Here is a 19,110-nt window from a genome sequence, read left to right as displayed (position 1 = left end):
TTCCAGTTCAAATCGGTTGCAGGGGCACTCAGTGCCCTGCTCTGGCGTGAAACTGGACAAAGGGAAAGGGGTGTAACCACCCCCTCCCTGGATCCACCCATAGGTGGGTCTCTAGAGTAAGTCCAACCCCCTATCTTAGTATAAGTATAGAAACCCAGTCCATAGGACTTTAGATTACCCTGGACGAAACTCTGCAACATATATCCTGGAACTTCAACATTCTATTTCGACTAGAAGACGGAAGAATCTCCCTTGGGGTCAAGGAGTGACTCCCCTGTTCAAACAGGCACCAAAGAAGCATCTTGCCGGTCTGCATTTCCAAGGCTCCCCCCGGATCCCACCGGATTTGCGACACAGGACATGGACTTCCAGACTCCTCAGAGGCCGAAACGAAATCCCAGCAAAGCTGAGACCCACAGCCCTCACGAGTGACGTGGGACCGGAACTCCTGGAATCGTACACATTTCCAAGTACATCAACTTCCTGAGTTTCCCGAAGTTGTGCATTGGGCTACTTTTAGTCTAAGCCCAGAGCTCCATTTGCACTGAAGATGGTGGGCCTACACTCCACGATTGTTCTGTGGGACCACTTCTAGCCTTTCCGCTCAAGGCTCCTTCACGATCCCTGGTCTGTCAACTGATGGGTCTCCACAAAGGTAACTCTTCAGTTTCTTGGGCTTTCCTGGTTGCTCCAGACGTGCACTGACTCCCCTCCAAAGGGTGAATCCCTCAGACCTTGCTGGTCTGCACCAAAGCCAATCTTTGCTTTCTGCGTGGGTTGCTGTTGCCAAGGCTTCTTGGGTCCCATCCGGAATCCGACACTGCAGCACTTGACATCCTTTGTGGGACAGCTTGAATCCAGCTTCTGGTCATCATCGACGCCTCCTGGTCCTCGTGGCTGAAGAGTCAAGCTTCACCTTCTTCACCTGAAATCACCTGACATCGGTTGGCATCTTCTCATCCCCTTCCTGGTCACTGGCTAGTGACCCTAGACTATGTCCCCTCTGCTTTCAGGTTTTACAGATCTTCGATCCACTCTTGGATCCACCTGGACACTTTCGACTTGGAATTTTCCAACCGCGACATTCCCCATAGAAGTTAATGGTGATTCACAACTGTGTTTAGACACTGCACAGGTCCCCCGTGGGACCACTGTGTCACTACCTTGGGTGGTTCCAGGTGGCCCCAGCAGTTCTAAAGGCTCTAGGCCTTGTATCTATGTCAGTCGTGGTTCTTATACCACTTTCTTAGTATATGGTTTGTGATGCCCCTAGGGCTCATCAAGTATTGTGTTAATTTACTGTGTGCTTAATAAGTTTACTGAAGGTACTTTAGCATCTAGCCTCATAAAGAGGCTAGAGGGATGTCTTTAGAATAACTACATATATTTTATATATATACCTGATGTGGTTCTCCTTTCATCTGGTCATTCATGAGATTATAGACTGGTAAAACAAGCTGCTTTACATTCCTTCAAGACTTAGCCTGAAGGCTGCTCTCCACAGCTACCACTAGGTTAGCTTTCTATATAGGTTGTCTTTAAACCTACCATCAATAAGGGTCGTTTGGACTGGTGCAAGGTGCCCACTACTATAGTGGACAGCATATGCCAGGCCAACATCTCACAGTTACCATGTTGGATATGTGACTATGCAGAAATTTGGTATCAAGTAAATTTGCGCCTTAAGAAAAAATGTGTTTAGGAGGTTCTGGATTCAAAACGTCTTCAGAGAATATTTATTCAGCCTTCATTGTTCTCAGCAGTTACATTTTGTAAAAGAAGAGGATAATCGGTCTTCATTCAAGCATAAATTACGATGGTCTGAATGATTTATTTATTGCGATCACTATCCTCTACCATTCACTGAAGAATTCGTGATTCACGTCCAGGAAGTGTCCCCCTTCACCAATACAGTTTTAGCAGAAAGTTATGATCTGTTGTGGAACAGACAAGGGGATGAGTGGAAGACTGGGAAATAAGACCAGGTCACATAGATTTTGAGGTAATGCTTTTAGGATTATATAATGCACCTGAAGTTTTTCAGCAAATTATAAATTAGATATTTCAGGAATATTTTGATTTGTTATTTATTGGTTACTCTTTAGATGTCACACGAATATACAGAATACATGTTATAGTGGCTATAGGGTTCAATCAGTATTGCGACTTGCTAGAGTGTGATGTGAGTTACTATATGTATTGTTACTTTGGACTATTGCTATGTATAAGTTCATGGTTCATAGCTCTCAAGACTGCTTCCTGTATAAAAAACAAAACATATGTGGAATATCCTGGGATGCAACCATTTTCATAATAGTTGTACTACAGGCTATTTCAGTTAGGGACAGCTGTGAGAATACTAAATTACATTTGTATGGGAAGCTCAAGGCCAATAGTTGCCAGTAGTTAAATAACACCTTTTGTTCAGTTACTGTTCTGTGTGAACCCAGTTTGGCTCAGAACTTCTCTAAGGAGAATGACACATTTAAAGACATGGTAATACAAATATATAATGCAGTCCGTGTAATTGCAGAGCCTTAATATTATTTTTTGTAGGTAAATAATTTTTATTGAGAATAAAGATGACAAGAAAACAGAAAGAGCAAACATTTCAGTTCCTATGCAATAAGAAGTATACATGAATATGAAGGAAAACAGCAGCATAATGGGTGATAAATAACACATTATATAAAACCTTATACTGCTAAATACTACATATAAAACTATGAAACAGAAATATATAAAAAGACTAGCATTAAAAGCTAAAAAACATTTGAACATAGTGAAGAAGGAACCTACGGAAAATAAGAAAAGATAAGTGTATTCAGGTAAAAATGAATAGAGAAAGTTTTATACAAAAGGAAAAAAGAAAAGAAGGAAAAGGAGATAAATAGGAGAAAGAAAGAAGAGAAGATATAAAAAGTACAAAGAAAAAGAAAAACTATAAAGAAGGAGAATCCGATGATAGAAAAGTAGTGAATGGTAACCATAATAAATCAGATTTAATGCGCAAATGAATGGAAGCATGTGGCACCAAAGCAATTATATGTTCATCACATACTAATTTCCACCAAAGTAAAAAAGACAATTTAGAGTTGTCTTAACAGCAAGTTAAAATAACCTTAAAAGCTATAGCAATAAATACATCAAATAAAATTGATCTGGGGGAAATGAGATCAAAATCAGGGGACAAGGTTCCTAAAAATACACTTAAAACAGTAAATGGAATATTATAAGAAAAAACCAATACAAATTTTGACCAAACAGCTTTCCAGAAATCATGTGCTTTAGGACAATAAAATAATAAATGCAATAAAGAACCTTCAGCAGTAAGACATGACCAACACGATGAAGAGACTGATTGGTTAAACTTATGTAAGAGAAGAGGAGTAATAACAACACGATTATAATTAAAATATAAGGATTGGTTAATACTTGCAGCTTTGGATGTTTTAAAGGGTTTTTGCTAAAATTTGTCCAACTGATGTACAGAGAGCGTTAGAGAAAGATCCTTTTCCCATTCAAGTTCAATAGTTGATTTCACTCGTAAAGAAATAGGAGTAGATAACGATTTATAAACAAAAGAGGCACTGGGAATAATGTTAGACGGAATTTGTTATAAGTGAGAGTCAGGAGTAAGAGAGGTAGGAATTGGAGGAGAATTAAAGCTCTGTAATCAATACTGAAGGATTGGTGCTATAATGTTATATTGTTGAATTAAGGAATCAGGAAGATTAAATGTCACTTGCAGTTGATGAAAAGGTACAATCACGTTATTAACAATCAATTGGTTAACATAAAAAAATACCCTTTTCTTTCCAGTGTTTGTAGTAGAACGATTTACGAAGGAATTTAATGTGTTTGTTATACCAAATTGAGGAGGCAAGGAAAATACGATACTTATCAAAGTTCTTAAAGAAAAGTGTGTGTGATAGAAAATGGGAGTATGTCAAAATTGGGTATTTGGAGATAAACGTACAATTAATCATATGAACAATTATCCTTCACAGAGAAATCATTCAATAATGAACATTCAACATTGACCGAAGAAGGTTTAGGTAAATCTAGGTAATCTTTAGACAACGCATTAAATTGACAAATCAAAAAAGCATGTGATATAATTTAAAATCAGGAAATCTAACACCTCCCTCAGACTTGGGACGTAGCAATTTGGAAAAGGCAATACGTGCATGCTTATTATTCCAAAGAAATTTAATACATAAAGAGTTAACCTGAGAAAAATAATATTTGGGGACTTTAAATGGTAACATTGACAGTAAAAACAATACTTGGGGTACAATCATCATTTTAATTGTATCAAGTCTGCCACACCATGAGAGAAATAGAGGAGACCAAGAGTTTAACAAATTAGTAATTTTAAGCTTTAGAACAGTAAAATTATAAGATAATGTATCACGTATGTTAGAGGAAAACCATGTACCAAGATATTTAATTTTTATAGGACACCAGGTAAAGTTGGTAGAGTCAAACATGTGTTTATAAAATGAGGGATTTAAGGGTAGAATCTCAGTCTTGGAAACATTTAATTTATAGCCTGAAACCTTATAGAACAAGGAGATCTTATGTAAAAAAGGGGGTAAAGAGGAAGTAGGATTGGACATATAGATAAGAACATCATCTGCATAAGCAGAGAGTTTAATTTGGTGAGATTTGATGTTAAAGCCAGTGATAAGGGTGTTACATCTAATACGTTATAGAAAGGGTTCCAAACAAACTTGAAAAAGAAGTAGGGAAAGAGGACAACCCTGACGAGTACCTCTTTTGGAGAGAGAATTATGAGGAAAAAAGACCATTACCAAAAACACAAGCTTTAGGGTTGGTATATAGTAATTTAATATAGGAAATGAACTTAGGACCAAACCATTGTAAAGTGTGTATCATGAAATCCTAATTAAATCGGTCAAATGCTTTTTCTGCATCTAAAGATAATGCGGCTAAGGTAGAAGGATATTTTTTATTCAGAGAAATAATATTGGAAAACATTCTGGCATTATCAGAAGCCAAACGTCCTTTAACAAAGCCAGATTGGTCTGGATTAACAAGAGAAGAGATAACTTTCTCGAGAAGAGAAGCTAAAATCTTTGCAAAAATTTTACAATCATAATTGATTAATGAGATAGGGCGAAAAGTTTTGCAATAGGAAGGATCTTTATCTGGCTTAGGTATGACAGTAATCATGGCTTCTAGAAAAGAGCCACAGGCCTTGGAGTTGGAAATAAAGGAGTTAAAAAGTTCATGTAATTTAGGAGTAAAAATTGAAGAGAAGGCTAAAAATAACTCGGATGAAAAACCATAAGGACCAGAAGCCTTCAATTTCTTCAAAGATTTCAAAGCGTCAGTTAATTCTTGTAGAGAAATATCCTGTTCAAGTGGTGTGAAGATAGTTGGGAGTATTTTAAGTTTGGGGATATCTCGAAAGAAGGAGGTAAAATCCTCTTCAGTAGGGGTTTAGTGGTTTCTGTGTAGAGCAGGTTGTAATATGATTGAAAAGTATTAATAATATCAGAATCAGATAAGAGGAGTGTATTATTCGTTTCTGCATGAATAGGGCCAATCACCTTCCGTTCTGATTTGATTTTTAGATAATTTGCTAGCATTTTTCCTGCTTTGTTTTTACCACCATGGTATTTTGATTTAACCTTAAGTAGGATATTACAAGCATCCACAGTAGCTAATTTATTCAGGGTAGATTTGAGTTTAATTAATTCTTGTAATGAAGAAGAGGTTTTGGATGTGTAATAAGTATGCTCTAATGTTTTAAGTTAAGATAAGGTTTCTTTATATTTAGTGTACAGTAGTTTCTTTTTCTTAGAGAAATAGACAATAGTGAAGGCCCTAAAGGATGCTTTAAAGACGTCCCAATTATTGTGTAAGGATGTATCAATAAAGTCAATAATAATAAAAAATTCAATAATAAAAGTAGTCGCTTCTGAAATAAAGGAACAATCAGATAAAAGGTTATTAATAAAACGCCAACGTCCTTGTTTATATGTGGTGATAGATAAGTCAAAAGAAGTGAGAACAGGTGCTTGGTCAGAAATACAAATAGAACCAATTTCTGATGAGTGGAGGCAAGGTAGTTGTGCTTAGGAAATAAGAATGTAGTAATACGTGATCTAGTGTGGTGTACAGGAGAGAAAAAAGTAAACTCAGAAACATCAGGATTTCCGAGAGTCAAATAAGGGACGAGATGACAAAGCAGATTGTAAAGATTTGTGGGTTTGGTCTGGTTTAAATTTGCTTTTGGATTGTCGATCAGAAAAAGGATCAAGCCAATTATCAAAATCACCACCAACCACTAAGTTAGCATTGAACATAGTCAATAGTTTCAACTTTATGGATTGCCAGAATTCTGGATCAGGTTTAACAGGACCATAAATGTTGAAAAAAGTAATTTGCCTTTTGTTTATGATAGCATCAACCAACACCCAACGACCAAAGGGGTCATGATTTGAAGACACAATTTGGGCATTAAAAGATTTGTGAAACAATATAGCAACACCACCATGACGATCAATAGCAGGAGAAAAAAAAAATTAATGACCCATTGGCATTTGAGTTTTAGAGATTCAACATTGTTACAGTGGGTTTCCTGTAAAAAAGCAACCTGAGTGTTAAGCTTAGCTAAGTGAGACAATACCTTTTGACGCTTGACAGGATGCCCCAGACCACGAACATTCCACGAGACCACATTAACCATGAGGAAGGACTAGGGAATACATAAGGGAACAGGAGCATGAAACTGCATAAACAGCAAAGAGAACAAATGGAAAGACAAAGGTTAATATGTGATGCACAAACCAAATACCACATAAAATGCAGTTTTCAAAAAAACAAGTTAAGAAAAGAGAAAGAGCAAGAAGATTATCAGAAGATAGGAGTAAGATTGAACCAGACTGAAAAAAGTAAAGAAGTGAAAATGAGAAAAAAGAAAAAAGAAGAAGAAAGAAAAAATAAGTAAGCAGATCAAGGAATAACATCCAGGTATTTTTGAAAGTCAAACAGTTATCAAAAACTAAGACTAAAAGAGATATACAATAAGAAAAGTAGAAAAATGGAAAAGAGAAAAGAGACGGTAGATAAAAGCAAACAAACAGATCAAGGAATAACATCCAGATCTGTACAAAGAAAAGAAGTCGAAAGAGGAAGAGCATAGTGACGCCAGAGGACATGGGCCTCAGAAGCAAAGAAAAAGAGGAGGAGAAAAGAGAGCCTCATGAAAAATGAGTAAAAAACAAATAATCTGCAAATAGTGAGGAAACATGTATGATAAATTCAAAGTGACACTTCTAACAACAAGAAAAATCAAACATTAGTATCAAACATTAGTATCCATTCTGTTCGATGACAGATCTTGAAGATAGACTTTAAGTTTTTCCTGATCATCAAATGATTGTGATCGACCATTATGTGTAATCTTGCAGAGACATGGATGGAGGATTCCATACTGGATGTTGAGATGTCTCATCTGTGGACGCAATGTAAGAAATTTTTTGCGACGTGCATTTATTGCATTAGAAATTTCTTAAGAGATGAATAGATTATGACCAGACCAAATAAGACGATGTTTGAGTCTTACAGCCTTCAAAACCTGCATTAGTTCAGTAAATTCAAGAAAGAGCATTATGATTCCAAGTGGCTTAGAAACGTTAGATGTTGAGCGTCCTAGACGATGAGCTCTTTGTATGTTGAGGGGATTTGTTGAAGCTGAAAGATCTAGGAGTTCTGGAAGGAGCTTTTGAAGGAATGATACCATATCAGGACCTTCAATATTTTCCGGCAGACCAGAAAGGTGTAATGATTTATCCGATTACGATTTTCAAGGTCCTCAGTATGGATTTTTAGCTTGTGAATTTCCTGTTCTAATAAAGGTATCTTAGTAGAGACATCCTGTAGGTCTCTAAAGCATTGTTCCAATTCCAGTACTTTGCCCTTCATAACAATACATCTCTCCTCAATCTGTTTTAATTTTTCGTTGGTCGCGGACATAAAGGGTTGAAAACCACGGACTTCATCTAGTATAGAGTCTAAAACAGGATTCTGAGACGAATGTATGAGAGAATGTGGGTCATTTTCATGCCTCTTTGGTTTTGTACCAGATACAGATGCTCTAGCAGAGTGAATGTCATTAGCCATACAGATATGTAAAGAAGACACCAAAAAGTTGGAATAAAAGTATGGTATTTGCAACAATTGCAGCAAAAGGACCACAATGGGGTATAATATAATAACAGTATCTTTAAAAATAGATAAAGAGTAAACAAGTTCCTCCAACTTGCAAGAATAATCAAGGAAATTCAATACAAGCTCTTCAAAAAGAACAAATGTAGTCTTTGGTAATAGGAATGCTGTACCAATTCCTCAAAATATTGGTCACCTCAAGAAAAGGGCTGTATGTATTCCATTTGTACAGAGCCAGTAATTGTTCATGACAACTATATGACAAGAGGAAGAAAGTGAATCTTCTAAGTTCGCATTTGTGTGATATCGGTATATCTTGTGGCACAATGGACATAGACTTGATAATTGAATACAGCTGCTTGTGGTTGTTCTGAATGGCAATTAGAAGCGACCTGATAGTATTATGACTTAATTAAGGACTATGTTGGTAAGTAAAGTCATTGTAAACACCAGCAATAGATAGAACACTTTCCTACAGCAGGCTGCGGCAAAAAGAAAAAGATTTAAAATGATGCTAAAATGTGTTCAGGAGCGCTTAAATAGGAGAATCACTTGCAACAATTAAATATGTACAGCAGTAAGTGATTCCTACAATAATATGACATTCCAATAATAGGAGCGGTAAAGTTTGACATTGTAGATATATGCGAGCGCAGCGACCTGGGCAGGCGCCTCTCACGTGCTGACAGGAGAAAATTACCGCTTGATAAGAATTGAGTTAACAAACGTTTCTGAGCACTTAAAACATACTTGAGGCTCCAGCAGAAGGCAATGCAAACGTGAGGATGCAGTCACTGAAACTTTAGGGCGTATTGGAGAGCAGAAGCAGCAGAACTTGATTGCTGAGGAAGACGCGAGTGCAGCGACCTAAAATGGTGGCCGCTCGCGTCTGTCAGAAGCAAAAAATCGCAGTGGATGCAAAATTTCTTGAAGAGGGCAAGAGTAAGTCCTGAAGGCGGTCTCCGAACTCACCGCATCTTCGTGTAGATATGCCCGTCACTCCACGGCCAGAGAGCCGAGATAAGAGGCTCAGAACAACATCCTGAGTCCCGCGATATGGCGGAGCTCACACAGGGTCCACCATTAGACCTCGGCGCGCAAGCCCAACCTTACTTTTTTTTAAAGAAACCTTTAGCTGTGGAATAGACACACGGTCACGTATGACAGTATCTTAAGGATGGTATGATATGATTAATTTTCTAACTGAATACCACTTTCGTCATGACGAATATGTAAACATCTCCTCCCCAGTATATATTTTCAAGTAATGTCCAGCTTTCGAAGAAAAGGAGCATGTCCCAATCAATCAATAATTTTTCTTTCCATGATTTCAAGAATATTAATTTGTATTCCATAACTCATTCCATCCAAATAATCACTTAGGGCCTCATTAGGATTGCGGTGAATCCGCATCCTCCGGCCCAGCGGAAGCCACCGCCGGCCCGGAGGATGCGGATTCACCGCTGTAGACAGAAAAAAGACCCCCCGCCAGATTAGGATGGCTGGGGGATCTTTTTTCCGTCCGCCGCTTTTCCGCCGCAGTCGCCTTCCGGCCGCGGCGGAAAAGCTCTAACATGGCTGGCGGTGTCTATTAGACACCACCAGCCATATTAGGATGGCGTCGGTCCTATGCCTTTCCACTGCGGCATTTCCGCCGTGGAAAGGCATACAGACTTTTCTTTGGGGGCCCGTTGTGGGCCCCCAGGAGTGAAGGGGAGGGTGGGGGGTGCACATGGGGGGTACCTATGGAACCCCCTGTCGTTGCGTGCACGAAGCGGCAGGCACCATGCTGTGCCTGAGCTTCGTGCACGCAAAGGAAAACATGGTTAATTTAACATTGCGGCGTGTGCTGCTTCAAGCAGCACCCGGCGCAATGTTAAATATACAGGATGTGACCGCCAGGGTGGCGGTCACATCCTAATCTGCACGGAGGGACCGGCACTGCCCCTGCGGACGGTCCCTCCTACTCTGGGGGGGCAGACGGACGCAGGTCCGTCCGCCATCCTAATGAGGCCCTTAGTTGGGAGTCTTGCATTTTATTTCAATCCAAATGTTTATTCAATCAATGTTATTTATCAAAGTAGTCAACTCAGCCCAGCCAACGCGCTTCGTCCATGTGGACATCATCAGGGCTCTAGATCATGAATTGAGTCAGCAGGCTCTATTCATTCTTCAATGTTGTCTGTGGTGCAGCACAATATATGGCTATGTGTGGCTTTCTGTTCCCTTAGTTTTTGTGCTGCAATCCCCCACTTCTATTCTGTACAGACCTCCTGACCAATGTTAACATTGTGTCCATCTAGACGATCTCTACCAGGTGGACTGGAAGGTCTATGCAAGGTTCTGTGGTATAGACCTCTTTAATACCAAGTGCTCACACCAACACTAGAGTTACTTTGGGAGCTGTTACTGACTTACTACTTATATATCGGGCCAATCTCAGCCTGCGCTTTCATTATTGTTCCCACCAAACATGGTTTAGAACTCTGACAATGTGTGCACTTGGTATTAAAGAGGTCTACACCTCATACTGTTGCATAGACTTTCCAGTCCTTGGGGCTCCAAGGACAGCGTTTATTGTCTGGCCTTTTTATATGCGAGAAGAAGATTTTATCTTGACTTCCTTGCTTAAAAGAATGACGAGCCTTGAAAAAGAAGTCATCACGACAAAACATGTGTCGGCTATGTTTTCAACGATTGACCTGCGTGTTAGTACATTTTGGATCTGAATGCTTGAAAATGAAAGTTGCATCTACAAGACTGGCAGTTTGGAATTACTACACCTGTGTAGTGCTCTGGACTGTTTTGTTTGTATATATGCAAACGTTGCATTTTCATATATTAATTTACACTATTGAGGTGGCATAGCGTTGAACCATTTCAGCATACCATACTCTCTGTATCCTATATATCTATCTCAGACTTGACAGATGTGCTAGCACTCTTGATATTAACCCTACCACCATCTTCCTCTTTTTTGTCTTATGTTATGTTATGTTACGTTATGCGATGTCATGTTATGTTACATTATGTTATGTTATGTTATGTTATGTTATGTTATGTTACAGCATATTTATAAAGTGCACATACACTAATAAGGTTTCATGATGGTAGAGAAACACAGAGGCACAGGAGACTCAAATTGTAACCGTGCGCCTGTCTGAAAAGCCAGGATTTTAGTAGAGACCTAAGGCTTGTATAGGAGGTCGTCCATCTGATGTTAGTGGGACGGGAATTCTAAAGACCAGGAGGAAGCACAACAAACCTGGTTCCACCCAATCTCTTCCTGTTGAATTTAGGGACCTCCAAAATGTTTTGGAGCGCAGACTCTAAATTGCGTTTTGGAATATAATTCCGGATTCCTGAGGTTACAAAAGTTAAGCATTTACTGTGTCATGATTTAAAAATAATACACCCAGTTTTGAAAAGCGCTCTCTGTGAGACTGGGAGCCAATGTAACTTTTCCAGCAGGTTTTTGGTGTGGCAAAATCTAGGCTGAAGCCCGACCAATGTAGCTGCTTGGTTTTGGACCAGCTCGAGCCTCTGACTCAAATCTATGAGAAGGCCCAAATAGAGAGATTTAGCATGGTCAATTTGGTGCATGACAGGGGCAGTAATGATCTGAACGATGACCTCGATGGAGAAGTATTTCCTCATTTGTTTCATTTTTCGAAGTTGAAAAAAACTTCGATAAAAAGTCGTCATCGACTAGAATCCCAATCTTATGTGAAACATAGATTTTCCATGGACTGCGCTACACATAGGAAGCTCAGGTGTGGTCGAGTGTAGAAACAACAGTGACTAGGAAACCATGCAAAATTTTAATTCTGCTATGCCTTGTGAAGAATCGTTGTTTGAAAAGAGCAAAATTCACTGGAGCCTTAAGCTGATAAGATGGATAAATGTTCAAAGCAATAACTGCCGAGCTCTGTACGTGATAGTGTTGTGAGTTCTGAAATGAAGAAATACTATATACTCTGCTATGGTGAAATTAAAACTGAGGTAATTGCTGAATTTTAAATATGTTATAACTTATTTTTTTAAATGTAATATGAATCGAACAGTACGATGTAGTCTAGACGTTATGATCTAATGTTTTCTATCACCTCTTGTATACTGTGACCCCCTGACCTGCCACTGTATAATAATGTGCTCCCAAATAGCTATCTATTCCAAGTTAAGGGTGGCAGCACCCAATAGTGCATGATCCACTACCAAAGAAGCATAAGTGGCTAAACTCAGGGCAATAATAGTGTGTCCCATCAGGTCTTCTTCGTTGTCCCTTCAGTAGTTTCATGCACTGTTCTGTGAAGACCTATCCCTTCTTAATGGTAGCGATGATGATTCCTAAAATGGTATGCTCAGTGTTGTATGCCTGCATGTTATCAAATACTGTTAAAAGTAGGAATAAACTGGTCTCAAAATGTATAACAATTTATAGAGATATAAGGAAGAGCGTTAACGCGGACCTTTCATGGCATGCTTGCTGCTGTGTGTGAAAAAACGATTCACTCTAACAAATAACCATGCTGCAAAGTAAAATTATATATTTTCTTGATTACATAGGGCACATATAACTATGTTTTTTTTATTCTTGTTTTCAGGGAAAGTCATATGCATTCCATGGTGCATTCCCTCCTGTGTGGAACCCTTTGGCAGTTTTGGATTATAACCACTTATGGAGAACCATAGAGGAAAGGGGAAAAGAGGTACAGTGTTAAAATAAAATGCAAGCATTGGATAATAAATCACAGTCTTTAATCATTTATTTGGTGGTTTTGTTGAGTGTAAAATTAGGCAAGGTAATATACATCAAAGTATTGAGAGGCTCAGTTGGCCGTTTTACAAATAAAAGCTGACTTGATGATCTTCTATAAAAGGGATTCTTCATTTGCAATTAGTAGATTCATTTGCATTGCATATTTAGATGCTGGTAATAAAATATTATATACACCGTTAGGGGTAACAGTCACATGATCATTCTTTTAAAATTGACATCCCCTGTTAATATAGTAGTTGAGAGTCAATATGTGGGGGTACACATCAAGTAGCATATTTCTACAAATAATCCGAAGGGTTTGGGTTAATAATTATGTAGGGGTTTAGGTGAGTAAAAGTCGTAAATGTGGCAGTGAAAAATGACGATTCTCCGATTACTATGCAGAGAGAATCTTGATTTCATTGAAGACATATGGAGGCTAACATGCAATGACATTTATTAGCTGCTCCAACATGTATCCCTTCATAGAATGTTCATAATTAATAAAACATTAGAATGATCATAAAATACAACAAATATCCAGTGCACGGTCTCAACTTCCTCTATAAGCTGCACAAAGGATGAGCCGTCTCAAAGAATTATGTTCAGTTCTATGCATTATTGTCTGAAGAAAAGGTTTTAAAAAGCATTAAAATTGTACTGTAAAGGTGGACTGAATGTCAAGCTAATATGCAGATAAATAACTCTTAATGATAGAATAGTCATTTTCTTCTTCCTTTTAAAACATTTGAATATCTCAAAAAAGGTACTCATCTAAAACATCTTTCCCCTCAGGAGTGAAGAGGGTGTGATAATGTTAGCCGTCGTTTGTTTTTAATGAAATCAAGATTCTCTCTGCATATTAATTGGAGAATTGTCCTTTCATTAAAAGACCTGAGGCTACCATTATGCATGTTTGAGGCCATCTAAGGCTACGTTGCTAACATGCTCTACTGGTCTTACGTAAAAGTTTGCAAAAGTGTTTGCATTTGACCAATCAGCTGTTATTACTATTTCTGGCAGGGAACCGCCTGCCCAAAATACCTTGCTAGCCATGGTGCCTCTTGATGAGTGTGCCCCAAACCTAGAGAGATCTATTCCTGTCTCTGGGCAGGGCTCTGTCCTGGTCATTATCCTCTCTACGCCCCAGGCATGACAGACCAGCGGTCAGTCAGTGTCAGGGGCTGTTTGTTGTGCAAACCTGAGGCGAGAAAAGTCCTGCAATATGCAATCTGGCTCCCAGGGTTTGTTTACGTTTGCCTTCTTGCTGTTGCACCATTTAACATTCACCTTTTAAACAGCAGGCTTCACACAATAGAGGGCATATTATGACTAGCTGCATAAGTAGACTTAATTATGATTTCTCATTACAAAACCACACGACTTATACATTCAGTTCATGAATGTGTATTGTAAACTGTTTCAAAGATTCTCCTTTGAATTTTACTTCCCTATCCCTGACATGGTACATAAATTACATTTTTAACGTATGCAAAAAAAAAAGTGAAAAAAAGAAGAATACATACACAGTCGCATTAAACCACAATTTATTCCTTAATTGGAGCCCCGCAGCGCTGTGGCAACAGGTTAAAGGTCAGCTGTCATGGTAGTCTGTAGAAAAGAAAACATCCTATGGACTGCATACATGACATAAAACAAGACCGGAACCCCTCCGACCTCAATAGTGAGTTAATAGTAACAGCCAAGAGTCATGCTGGCAGAGGTTAAAATGGCTTTACCCACATCTTTCAATTGCTTCACTCCTTTTCTTTGACAGAGTGGGAGTCTCCATCCCAAGCCCAATAATAAAAATGCGCACCTCCCTTGAGGCAACACAGAAACGTGCAGAGGCACTAATGGTTGCACCCTGCAGCCTACGTCCTGTAATAAACATCTATGAAACAAAAGTCATGCCCCCAAAGAAAGGCTTCATCAGTTCAAAGCACTCTGTGGCTGCGTATTTTCAGTTATCTTGAACTGCACATGCCTTGAGGGCTGTTGGCCTTGTTGGTGAGCAATTTTAGGCAGTGATAGGGCAGGTCTGATACAAACCAGCATTTGAAGCGAACAACTTGCAAAAGGGAGGGACCAGGAAGACAGATTACCAACTGGCAAGCAAGGAATTTTACAAGACAACCAATTAGACAAATCAAAAGCGATCGGAGGAGTCAAAGCCTACAAAGTACACACAGCAGATCATCCTGACAGTGCTAGCGCTGTCTATGCTTGACCTAAAAACTAAGCAGAGCAAGATCTGTTTCGGAGTGGAGGTGATACATAGTGCACAAGCCACACTAGCACCTAGGCTGCCTGTCTCCGCACGCCACAGCTCTATGCCCAGCGCTACGACACCTAGCGTGCTGCAGCTCACCTTCGCCTGAAGGCATACCATGCATGGCTTCCAGCCATCACCAAAAATCATCGTTGTCAAGTCCAGCCGCCTGCGCAGGCTTCTCGCATGCCCTGTTTCCTCTCTACACACCGCTTTTCAGTCTTACTGCCGCATTCACAGAGCCTCATTGGGACCTCAGCACTACAGCAGACTTTCGGGACTTAGGTTGCCCAACTTTTCCAACTTTTCTCTTCAGTTCTCCAGACTTCCCTGCAGGGCGGTTGTGGCAGAGTGGTAGCAGCAATGCAAATGCGAGTGCAGCAGGTAAGACAGACAGACGGCCCTTCAGTCGGCCCTTCAATTGGCCTTCTCCTTCCTTTTCCCTTCTCCCACAATGCCGACCGACTGCAGGAACACATCTCTATTCAGTCCAACTGACTGAAACACAATGTATCTAGGCCTACCAAGGAAGTATACGTCAACACTTGCCATGAATACTAAGTGAAACCAGATAGTCACTGTACTACATTATCTACATTCACTCTATCTCCCAGCAATAGAATTTTTCTTCACTTCACATTTGCAATTTTGGTGCATTAATGCATCCAGTCCTCAACCCATTAATATCTAAAAAGCTGATACTCCTGAAAAAACTGTCCACTCAACTTCATAAGGCCCGCTGATAGTGCCTGTGTTCGAGATCATCATCATATGGTTCAGATCATATGCAGTTTTTTTAACTGACCATGCAATGAACTTCTAACTGAAGTAAGTTCTGAACCAACCCTCTAAGCACACATGAAGTGGTTGAAGACAAATCTGTGTTAACCTGCCTGTCATAATATGGCAATAAGTATGTGGTGTGGAGGTTAAGGGTTTTGAATGCAATTTTATTGTTCGGAAATAGAAAAGCTATTTCACAGTGCCCTGAAGCCGTGTCAAAAATAATGCCATTTACCAAGGTAGCCGTGCCAATGTTATACCTCAGAACAGAGTATAGAATATATGAGCTGCCCATTCAAATCTGGATAGGGGGAAAAGATGGCCAGACACTTACAGTCTGTAGTCAGTGGATGTTACCAAAGTACCCACTAAGGTTGAGTATCACCAGGTGATAAAACGTAGGTCAGCTGGGATAAGTGATGGGCCAGGTAGTACATATGCATATTACGGAGTTGAAGGCCACCCACTTTAGGGTCACCATGTAGCACGCAGATTTAAGTTGGCGCTTTTCTTCCTGTCAATATAAACTGCTTGATGTTGTAGGGATCGGAAGGGGTAACATGCCAGAAACACAATTGAATCATGTTGTTGTAACCATTTAGGATTGTTGTCGGAGGAGGTTAGTTGGTGCATCTGATCTGTAGAGGATGCCCAGGAAGTTCGCAACAGTATTGGCAATCTCCACAGGGTGGGTCACCAATCTCTGAGAGAGGTCCCATAATGCAGGGATACCATAACTAGCTTCCTGATGGCATAATTGTGCAGCTAATAGTCTACTCACCTTTTCCCTGTTCACTATAGCAGCATTTGAGGTGAAGAAGGGCATGTACAGCTTGTGTAATTACCTACTTGTTCAAGTCGTATTTCACTTGTTCTAAACGACATAGACGGTCTGGTGTTGGATGACTTGTATAACTCTAAATGAGAGTGCAGATCTTAGTCTCCAGCTGAGTCTGAGCCTCCTGGGTATGCTTTTCCTAGCCACCTAGTCACACTTGAGGGAAACCTGTAGAGTAACCTTCCTAGCAGCCTAGAGAACTTGCACGGAGGAGACTGAGACTTCCTTGTCATACAAATATTGGTGTAGGTGAGCCGTTAGGTCACGTTTATCCTCTGACCTCGGACGTGAACGGAAACCTCCGCAGTCTGGAACCGCTTCGCTTTTAAAACTTCTACGGGATTCCTCCTCTCCGAACCCATTTATCAAAAAGGAGTTGATGTCGTGAAGCCCCAACCATCACCCTCGCTCGCTATCCAGACGCGGCCACCGTTCATTAGCAACAATCAGGAAAGAAAAATGGGATTTTCTCTTCGGCCAAACAGAAATCCTTCTCCACCAGATCGGGAAAACACGGACCCTTTGAACCTTTTATCCTGTTAAGTCTTCCTGACCTCAGTTTGTTTGTTCCCCTCCTTGGCTGCATCTGCTCGCCCTGACGAAGGTGCCTCACACCGAATCGCGCGTCGGCGCTACTTTTAAGAACGGCAGTATCTGAGTCCCTGTGGACAACAGTCTACCATCTAATCTGCCTTCTTACCTTTGCACCCCCGTTCATGCAACCATAATTTATTTCTTAGTTGCAGGCCATGCTAGATTCATCCAAACGAACTGCTTGAATGTGTATGAGTTTGATTGATCCCCTGAAGGTATGAGTGTCTGTTGAGTCCTTTGAATTGCCCTGGAGTGAGTGGAACACTGAACAATTTGAATATATATTTTCCTTTATGTGACATGAAAAATTGCACTGACTTCATCCATTAATCCCTGTATATGTATATATTGAATGCTTTTTAGAAATGTCAGACTTTATATAAACAAATAAATATATATTTTCTATAAAAAGTATGGACTGATTCACACATGTTTGATGTCTCTGGCTCTGATGCACTGTTAACATTGCTCCCCTCATAACAGTTGTGGATCCTCTAGAGGACCGTCAGTTATCTATTCTGGCAGGGTGTTGTTCTTTCTATTTACATTGTTCTAATCCCCTCCCTTCCTGCCTATATCATTTATCTTACCGGGGAACGCCCTTCTATTGTGTTGTGTATGATTGTGGCCCATACGTTGACCCTATGTTGCATTCATGTTAGTGTGGCTAAATGTTCAGTAGTTGTCTAAGGGAAATCATATCATTATGGTGCAAGCCACTTTGCCTTGTCTGGTCAATATACCATATAATGTTTCTCAGCTCTCTCAAACTCACTATGCCTCTGTTTGTCTTTCCCATGAGGAATGCACTATGGAGCCACTGCCACATGCACTTGCTTTGCAGTACAGTGATTCTGAGCTTCAGCTGTGTCTGGTTTCTGAATTTCTGATTCTTCTGATGGGTTAAGTTATAGCAGTCCAACTTCGGCTGTCAAAGTATGGAGTCATTATGGAAATAATGTTATTTACACAAAATCCTAATGGGAATCAATTATATAGTTCAGTATTTACCATGCAAATCTAGTTTGGCTCCAGCCTTAAAAAACTGGGCACCCCTTATTTATGAGTTGTCCTATGTTTTGACTTCCAACTGTTGGCTTCAAAATGGGTAATTCTGATTTTTGGTATCCAAATTATGTGTGTTTCCACTTGGAAATTTCATTGTCACTGTTCATCCTGTTTAGCTTGAGGCTGAAATTAGATTCAGTGATTAAAGTATATTTGCATGTAAAGATGGATGTTGGTGATCCCTGAGGATTTTTAGGAACTTCTTTATGGAAAAGTAGCAATATGCCTACTAAAAGCCAGTCGAACCACATTTCCTTTAAAATATTGTTTTTGGGAGGGTGGAGTCTGGCCCTAAACAAGGTGGCTGGCTCCTGTTAATGCTCCTAAAGCGCCTGGCGCCTCCCTGCGAATTACAACCAGTGGAGAGCGCTGCACTGCCACATTCCCCGTGGCATACTGTCGGAAGGCATCCAGCGCGGTTTGCTGCCCTAGGCATGGCCTTTTGGCAGACCAACATGCTCCTGCTGACATCGGCACGATTGCTCCAGCCGTGGCCTCTCATGACCAATGGTGCATCCTGGGCCTGCGACATCGACCCATGACTCTCCATCACTGCAGCAGAGCAACACTAGAGCACATCGAGCTTGTCCTTGT

At 40.1% G+C, this 19,110-nt stretch overlaps 1 protein-coding gene across 1 annotated transcript in view; it reads left to right on the top strand.

The window, feature by feature from the left end:
* LOC147697031 (amine oxidase [flavin-containing] A-like) overlaps nt 1–19,110 on the top strand; it is a 562,294-nt gene that overhangs the window by 398,043 nt on the left and 145,141 nt on the right. The window contains exon 4 of the mRNA XM_086934108.1: nt 12,807–12,911. Coding sequence (XP_086790234.1) covers nt 12,807–12,911 — 105 coding nt within the window. The remainder of the gene's footprint in view (nt 1–12,806; nt 12,912–19,110) is intronic.

The sequence above is a fragment of the Lissotriton vulgaris genome, chromosome 8, assembly GCF_964263255.1.
Source record: "Lissotriton vulgaris chromosome 8, aLisVul1.2, whole genome shotgun sequence".
NCBI lineage: Eukaryota > Metazoa > Chordata > Amphibia > Caudata > Salamandridae > Lissotriton > Lissotriton vulgaris.
The sequence above is the reverse complement of the archived record's forward strand: the minus strand, read 5'-3'. Positions and strand labels throughout refer to the sequence as shown.